This window comes from Nansenia antarctica (assembly GCF_963989245.1).
Source record: "Nansenia antarctica genome assembly, chromosome: 11".
In the NCBI taxonomy this organism is placed as follows: domain Eukaryota; kingdom Metazoa; phylum Chordata; class Actinopteri; order Argentiniformes; family Microstomatidae; genus Nansenia; species Nansenia antarctica.
Genome location: NC_137681.1, coordinates 17,448,015 through 17,457,276, shown reverse-complemented (window position 1 = coordinate 17,457,276; position 9,262 = coordinate 17,448,015). Strand labels below are relative to the sequence as shown.

Below are 9,262 nucleotides of genomic sequence, written 5' to 3'. Positions count from 1 at the left end.
TTATCTGTTAGTAGTGTGGTATCAAGTCTCCATGGAGCGCGGTCAGAGTAGTTAAGTGGGAAGGACAGATCCAATAGTACTGGGGCATGGTCAGATTCAATTATGGTTGAATATTCTACGTTTTTGACAAAGGGAAGTAGTGTTCTGTCTATAAAGAAGTAATCAATTCTGCTATACGAATGGTGGACGTGTGAAAAAAACGAGAATTTTTTATCGTGAGGAAATTGGAAGCGCCATGGATCGACACATCCAATTTGGTCCATGAACGCTGACAACATTTTAGCTAGGGATGTCCCGATCCCACTTTTTCACTACCGATACCGATACCTGGGCTTCGGGTATCGGCGATACCGATACCGATCCGATATTTGTATACATTTTTTGACCCCTGAATATTATATATATATATATATTTTTTTTTTCCTAACACCAGGGGAGCCACCCCTCCTAAATTTCGTTGTTTGGTACCTGTACTGTAGCAATGACAATAAAGACCATTCATTCATTCATTCATTCAAATACCTCCCCAGTATATAGTCCACACCAACAACAGTTAAATTAAAGACTGCCAGCCTTTATTAAAGCAACAAAAATAGTACTCTGCAGTACTCAGTGACCGTATGTCAATATTTTTTTTTAAATAATGTTACTTTTCATTTGCACCTGATGCTGGCCCATTAGGGGTAACTTATAACTAATGCCCTCGATATTTTGATGTTTTACTTTCAGACGAGCCTTGTCTGTGCCATCTTAAAGCCACTATTCTCTGTTCAACGATAGTAACCCCCTTGACGCTTGATCTGCACCTGATGCTGGCCCTAGAGGGCAGATTATGACGTCAGTTTTATTTTTTAACACTTTCTGTGTAACAAGCATACATTTCTCTACTCTTTCTCTTTTCTTGAACTGAATTGGTGCTTTGTGCTTCAGGTCCTGTGGAGACAACTTTCCCTGGTCATGCTTGCTGTGTCCCTAGGCACATCCATGACCATGTAGTGTCTAGTCTCGTGGTTCCAACCATGGAGGTAGAAAATCGGTGGACAGGCTTATTGTAATGCATGGAATCGAATGAGGAATATAAAAACACACGACGTCCTTCGATTTCTGCCTCAACCAGCCTCGGTGTGAACCCGTGCCAACCCCCTGCACGCTGGTCTCAACAAGTCTCTGTTGGCAGGAACTGGCAGGGGAGCTTTTTTGGCGCTTGTCAGTTTCACGTTTTAGTGTATCCTCAATTTAAGCCCAATCCTTTCCACAGCCACAGGCTGCTCTCTCTACTTAACTCCTCAGAGAAGCTAAATCCTGCTCCACCACATTTACCAGTTGTCAAGGACATCGGCTACTTGAATCGTACATTAAATCTTTTGATCTGTGTTTTATTTCGGTAACTACAGTGGGGAGAACAAGTATTTGATACACTGCTGATTTTGCAGGTTTTCCCACTTAGAAAGAATGTAGAGGTCTGTAATTTTTATCATAGGTACACTTCAACTGTGAGAGACGGAATCTAAAACAAAAATCCAGAAAATCACATTGTATGACTTTTAAATAATTAATTTGCATTTTATTGTATGAAATAAGTATTTGATCACCTACCAACCAGTAATAATTCCAGCTCTCACAGACCTGTTAGTTTTTCTTTAAGAAGCCCTCCTATTCTCCACTCATTACCTGTATTAACTGCACCAGTTTGAACTCGTTACCTTTATAAAAGACACACTCCACACACTCAATCAATCAGACCCCAACCTCTCCACAATGGGCAAGACCAAAGAGCTTTTTTTTATTTTTATTATTTATTTTTTGGCTGTGAGAGTCAATTTATTTAAGCCCGCTGATTTAGGTGAATTTACCCTTGAACGTGTCACCTTAACCATCAACGCAACAATTGCCCCCCCTGAGAGATTTGGCAGGAGCCGCCACTGATGCCCTCATCTCTCTCTGAAGATCCCTCCTTGAGCAGGGGATCCAATCCAGGATTGAGGGGGGCGATGGTCTCTGATTAATCCAGTTTGAGTCCTGTTGGAAGGCCTGATGTGGACTCCCCTGTGTGTGGCAGTCTGTCCTGCGATCCTTGCTGAATGGTTGATGCCACCTTGTCCACTTCTATGCCATATTGGGTATCTACGGCTGATGATCGCTCAAGCTTGGCATGTTCAGGCTGGGTGCTATCCCTTTTCTTGTCATTAGAGGGCAGGCTGCCCCTGTCTGCCTGGGCCCTGGTGGTCTTCCTTAGTGCATTGCCCTTCATCATAGCCAACAGGTGGTCCAACATGATGCAGCCCTCCTCCTGGACTGGGGGGGCTTTACGAATTATTTTTCCGTTCTCCCCCCTCGGTCTCTTGGCGTCATCCTCCTCTTGCTGTTTCTTCCTCTTCTCTGCCTTGATGGCCTGCTCTCTCCAGGTCTGGTTTTCCTTGATTGCTTTAAGGAAGAGTCCTCTGAAGGTCTTGATGGTGTTGAACAGCTCCTCTAGTGAGAGGCGGGACGTGTCCTCACACAGATACTCTGCTAGCTCTTCCTTCTTCTTTTTGATGGAGGCAAAGAGCTCCTGCAGCTTCTCACAGGCCTCCAGGTTCCCCTTCATAGCAGTGAGATACTGCTGCTTGATATCCTCCTGAGAAGAAGAGGACACTTTTTTCTCAGAACCCTTCAACCGTTTGACCAGTGAGCTCGACTCTGCCTGAATAGAATCCACATTTATTCTAGCAGCCTTTTCACAGATCTCTAGATCATCCGGAAGGTTCAGCAAGTCAGCATGGGTTTTCTCCGCCTCCTCCAGGATGTGATGGAGCAATGTGATACGGGACTTGTTGGCTTTGGTATCTGTGAGCTTCAGCAAGGTGCTGATCTTGAAGCCATCTGCATTGCCTATGTGACTCCCATAGTTGAGGAAGTTTCCAATGTCAAGTATGAGCTTGCAGAAACTTGGAAGGCGGGTGCTCTCCTTCAAACTCTCACAGGCTGCGTCCAGCAGCTCAGCTTTGGGTTGCAGCATCTTTAACACAGAAGGGGTCTCCTCACAGAGAAGCATGCACTCGATCCTCATGGTGTAGCATGAAACTGATAGGAGCTCGAGGTAGAACCGATCCACACCGGCCAGCTTCTCTATCTCCCCTTGGTATGACTTGAGGTTCTCAATCTCATGTTTCTCCGGCAGTAACGTCTGCATCTGTTTCAGCACCTCGACGTCAAACTTGGAACGGTCCCCATTTTGGATCATAGCTACAAAGTCTTTATGTGAGCATCTGAACTGCTTCAAGAATATGTTCAAATCTAGATTTTTCTTGGCATCAATGAAGGATATCTCTTTGGGCTCTCGTTTGACCGTAGTGTTGGTACTTTTGGCCTTTGAGTCAGTCACTGGCAGACAGAAGAGCTCCTCAATGCTGGAGTAGTCAGGTTCCAGGGAATCAGACTGCACTGACGACCACATGGATTGGCTTTCAGACACCACTCTGGAGGGCAGCTTCTGCCAGTTGAGCTTCTTCATGCGCAGTGTGGGACAGCGGCTGGCCTTGGGGAGAGGAGCGTTCTGGGGCACAATAATACCTCCTCCAATACCTGGGGGAGGGGGTGGTGGGGGAGGGGGGCCCATACCAGGCAGGGGAGGGGGAGGTGGGGGGCCCATACCAGGCAGGGGAGGGGGAGGTGGGGGGCCCATACCAGGCAGGGGAGGGGGAGGAGGTGGACCTCCCTGCCCCATCCCTGGTAGAGGTGGTGGAGGAGGAGGTGGCATCCCAGGTAAAGGAGGAGGTGGTGGGGGTGCACCATAAGTGGTGCCTGGCAGGGGTGGGGGTGGGGGAGGAGGAGGGTTTGGGGTAGCAGCAGGAAGTGGAGGGGGAGGAGGGGGAGTTACGGAAGCCATGTCTGATTGGTTGGTTGTGCTGCCGAGCAAGTCTGTCTGGATTGCCCTGTTGGTGGTCTTGGTCTTGGGACTGGCTGAGATCTGTTGTCTCTTGGAAGAGAGCAGGCGCTCCATCAAACGTTCAGCGGAGTCCATTTGTGAGTCGTGGGCCAGCAGAGTGGCACGGACAGCCAGGGCCTCCAGGGTCAGCCACACGTCTCCCCGTCCTGGAGCCACCAGCAGCAGAGCCTGCAGGATGGACAGCAGCTGGACAGAGGCTGGGGAGCTGCTCACTTTGGTGAGGAGGGAGGTGAAGACCTCCTGGTGACTGCTCATGTCGATGCCTCCGTACACCCTCTCCATCTCCTCCGCATCCTCGGCCATGGAATCCTCAAAGGCCTCACACTGGATGTTCAGGTCCAGGTCCTCAGTCTCCCTGTTACATAAACACACATGCACATATGCACGCACACGCACACACAACATAGGTATTGATGTTTGGGAAATCTTACAGAAAGTGACTGTGACTGTTGTTCCACCAACATTTGATTAGCATTTAATGCATCCCACACCTACCTCAGCATTGGCAGTATATCCAAAACTGGAAAATACATAATTAAGATGAATCCCAGTACTTTCAATATCTCAATATCTCTATATTATCTCAATGGCCAATGCACACAGTGTTTTTGTAGCACTGTCAAATGTTGCAAATGTTGTAATAGTTTCTTATTGCATCACAATGGGACAATTGGAAAAACTTCAACATTCTAAATTGCCTGACACAGAAGAGCTTGCCTTGAAAACGCCTTGTCTAATGGTTTCTATTTTATTTTTTTAAATATTTTTTTTACTTTCTTTTTATTGAGATGTTACAGATATACAAAAATAATACTTTTCAGTTTTGGTTTGTTTTTACACAAAACACAAACATGTCCCAACCCCCCCCCCCCCCCCCCCCCACAAAATCCCAAGTGGTGCATCCCAGGACGAAGGATATAAATAAACAACAATAAATAATAATAATAATAATAACAGTGGTGATAGGTAATGAAGACAGTACAGGTAAGTAATCAAAGAGATAAAGAGAAATAAAGTGCAATTCATTTGTAAGTGAGGATAGATGAGATGGTCGTGTTGGTCTGTGATACCATGTCTGTTATGATTGTAATATGTCCCTCTCTAGAACGAGATGATGTATCTCTAGGGGTTCATCCTGATAAATAGATTCACAACATATGTCATCACTCAGCATCCAGCGCACTTGCATTGTCAGGGAGGGTTTTTAGTTTGTTGAAATAGGATATTATTGGGTTCCAGGTGAAATAAAAGCGGTCTTTGGACCCCCTAAGTGTATATTTAATCTTTTCAAGTTTCAAGTGAAGCATAAGGTCAGTCAACCATAAGGAGGAATTCGGTGGTTTGGGGGATGTCCAACAAAGCAAAATCCTCCGTCGAGCAAGTAGAGTGGCAAATGCCACAATGTCTTTATGCTTGTTAATAATCTGTTGGTCAGTTGGCGCTATGCCAAAGATAGCTGAGTAGGCGTTAGGTTGCAGGTTCAGATCTAGTGCCTGTGAGAGGGTCCTGAAAACTGCTGACCAATAATCAAATAATAAGGGACATGACCAAAACATGTGTGTTAGCGTTGCCGGAGCGTTATGACATCTGCTACAATTCTCATCCACGTCAGGATAGATTCTGGCTAGCCTAGATTTGGAAAGGTGAATTCGGTGCAAGACCTTAAATTGGATTACGCCTAGTCTAGCACATGATGTGCTCCCGTTAACTCTCGTCAGAGCCTCAGTCCAGGAGTCATCGGGTATTACGTCCCCTAGCTCCTCCTGCCATTTCTCTTTAATTTTGTGGAGGGAAGTGTCTCCGAGGGATGATATGCTAGAGTAAATACTTGATATTAGGCCTTTTAGATTGGGAGGAATTTGGAGGATATCATCTATAGCAGAAGGTTGTGGTGCATTTGGGAAGTTTGGATCCAAACTTTTAATGAAATGTCGGACCTGGAGGTATCGAAAATAACTTGAGCGGGGAAGGTTGAATTTTTGAGAGAGGTGATTAAAGGTCGAGAAGACGCCCTCAGTATAGAGATCTTTAAATTTGGAGAGACCGAGTCTTTTCCATAAGGCGAAAGCATTGTCTATTCTGGCGGGGACAAAAAGGTGGTTATTGCAGATAGGGGCTAGGTTGGAGAAATCTTTTAAACCAAAGTGGCGTCGAAATTGTGACCATATTCGTAATGTATTAACAACAACAGGGTTAGAGGTGTAGTGTGGGGCAGATAGAGGGCGTTTGGAGGTAATCAAGGCGGAGAGGGATGTTGAAAGACATGACTCATTTTCTATTTCGCACCAAGACGGCTGTGGTGAATGGACCCAGTATATGATTTTCTGAATATTGGCAGCCCAGTGATAATAAAGCAAATTTGGTAGGCCCAGTCCGCCCTGGGACCGATGTCGCTGTAGAAGTCTTTTCTGTATTCTAGGGACTTTACCCCCCCCAAATGAAAGATGATATGGACTTATCTATGGACGAGAAGAAGGACTTTGGGAGGAATATAGGGAGACATTGGAAAAGGTAGAGGAATCGGGGTAGAACGTTCATCTTAATGCTTAATACAGTTGATCTTCCCTGCCAGTGATAAATTAATGGACCTCCATTTCTGTAAATCATCTTTTAATTTATTAACAAGGGGCGTGAAGTTTTTTTCATGTAGTTTAGAGAAGGACCGTGTAATATTAATTCCCAAATATTTGAAGCCAGATTTAGACAAATGGAAGGGCAAGTCACATTGTGGGATTGCGAGATCTAGGTTGTTCACTGGAAAACATTCGCTCTTAGTGAGGTTGATCTTGTATCCCGAAAAGCTACCAAATCTATGCAGCATCTGAACTATATGGGAAATGCATTGCACCGGTTCAGATACATACAACAGTAAGTCGTCGGCATATAGCGCCACCTTGTGTTCCTTCCCCCATCTAGAAATTCCATTTATTATTGGAGAAGATTTTAACATGATAGACAGAGGTTCGATGGCGAATGAGAATAGGAGTGGGCTCAGCGGGCACCCCTGGCGTGTCCCTCTCGACAATGAGAAAAATGTGGAGCGTTTCCCGTTCGTAACTACCGATGCCTTAGGACAGGGGTCGGCAATAGGCGGCCCGTGGGCCATTGCTGGCCCGTCACCAATAATATTTGGCCCAGCAGATTATTTTGAGAATCCACTTTTTATTTTTTATTTTTTTTATTTTTTTATAATAATATCGGACCGACAGTCCCACATATAGCGCCTATAATGTCCGAATAGAGAATCGAACTCCACCTGAATAATGCTTATTGTACTTTTATCCATGTTGAGAGTGAATGACACAGGGACAGACAATCAGGCAGCAAGGTGCACCGAAGCGCACTGACGCTGAACCCCTCAGAGTGAATCATAAGCAGGTGGACAACGCGTCACGGTGCTGAAATAGCCGACATACCGTGTGTGGTTTGAACAAAATAACACGAGCTCAGTAAGCCATTCAAACGTAATGTTTACGTATATGTGACTGCAACACACATATGAACAGTAACAACGCAAATTCTGTTTAATTTTCTGAAAAACATTGAAAACAAAATCGGCGCAAACAAAAAGCATCTCCCATCGGTCAGTATTTGCTTGATATCTGGTGATATTGACGTCACTTTAATCCACAGGCAGTTCTCAAGGTTTTTATGCATCCATCGATTCCTCTCGTGCGTCTTTATCGCATTCATTGACGAAAAGGACGACTCGCGTATAGAAAGGGAACATTGTGAGCACGGAAAATGTCTCTCACAACGGCTTTGCATTGATGAAACCAGGTAGGATGAACGTATAGTTCGCTGTCCATTCCTCTTTAAATGCCCTGTTTCCACCGTCAACTTTCCTCTTTAGACCTTTGGAGAGTGACATTATGTTTCTCTTGCTAGCAGGTTAAATGTTTGGCTAACTTCACCCGGCACGCAAACAACCAATCCAATAATAATAATGTGACCTTGTCTGGGAGGAGGGGGGAATAATTATCAGAATGAAACTGTTACATAATTATTAGAATAAGTTAGGCTACGCTACATCGTCAGTCCACACATTTATTATTCAAAAATATGGAAAAGTGTGAAACTACGTTTCAACGTTGTTGAGAATCACAACACAAACTCGCTAATCAAGCCAAAATACTGCAACATAATGGATTGGACAGCTACCTAGTTAACTAGAACACTACTTTACATTGTTAGCAGGTTCACAAAACAAGCTGTGTTAGTTGACTAGCGATGTGTACAGTCGAAAGAAAAGTCAAAGCATTAGAACGTGTCACATTTTAAAACAATCAATTACTTAAATTAGCCTTTGATTATGTTCGGGCCCGCCATCTAGTGGCTCAAAAAAAAATTGGCCCGAGGCCAAACCTAATTGCCGACCCCTGCCTTAGGAGATGAGTATAGTAGTCTGATCCATGCAATAAAAGTGGGTCCAAAGCCAAAAGCTTTCAGACATTCAAATAAGTACGCCCACTCCACTCTGTCAAAAGCCTTCTCCGCATCCAGGGAGAGAACCACCTCAGGTACCTCCTCGGACGTAGGAGAATGTACGACATTTAGAAGGTTTCGGATGTTAGAGAATGAGTGGCGGCCCAGCATGAAGCCAGTTTGATCAGGGGAGATCACCTCGTCTGTGACGGACTCTAGACGCCGGGCGAGTGCTTTAGCTAATATCTTGACATCGCTGTTGAGCAGCGAGATGGGGCGATGTGAACCACACTCCGTTCTGTCTTTCCCTGGTTTCGGTAAAAGGGTTATGAATGCCTCTGTTAGCGTCTGTGGCAGGGCCTCATTATCCATTGAGTCATTGAACATTTCTAAGATGAGCGGAGTTAATTTGGTTGAGAATTTTTTGTAGAATTCGATGGGGTATCCATCAGGGCCCGGGGCCTTACTACTTTGCATAGCTGTGATTGCATTATAAATGTCGGTGTCTTGGAAGGGTAGTTCAAGTTCTGCTTTATGAACAGGGTTGATAACAGGGGCATTTAAATTTGTGAAGAAATGTTGCATATTGGTATCATCATTGGGTGCCTCAGAAGTGTACAATTTGGAATAAAATGCCCTAAAAGTCTCATTGATTTCGAGGGGGTCAGTTGTAAGCTCCCCATTTTCTCTTTTAATTTGTGGAATCTGTTGGTCAGAGGATTTACATTTTAATTGATGCGCTAACATTCTACCAGCCTTTTCCCCATGCTCATAAACAAAGCCTCGTGATTTCAGCAGCATACGTTCTGTCTTATCGGATGTTAATAACTCGTATTTGGCTTTGAGATTCAGCTTATTTTTGTAAAGCTCCGGGGTGGGAGAGTCAGAGTATTGATGATCTATGTCAAT

The 9,262-nt window shown here is 44.8% G+C and overlaps 1 protein-coding gene across 1 annotated transcript; it reads right to left on the bottom strand.

Moving 5' to 3' along the window:
• Window positions 1-770: 770 nt before the first annotated feature.
• LOC308167927 (inverted formin-2-like) lies at window positions 771-4,270 on the bottom strand (the record flags this gene model as incomplete). The annotated part of the gene is made up of 3 exons (XM_080542404.1): window positions 4,001-4,270; window positions 2,213-3,808; window positions 771-818 (listed from the first exon to the last, which is right to left on the bottom strand). Exons 1-3 carry the CDS (start codon window positions 4,229-4,231, stop codon window positions 771-773), a joined length of 1,875 nt encoding a protein of 624 aa, XP_080398530.1. The 5' UTR covers window positions 4,232-4,270.
• Window positions 4,271-9,262: the final 4,992 nt, after the last annotated feature.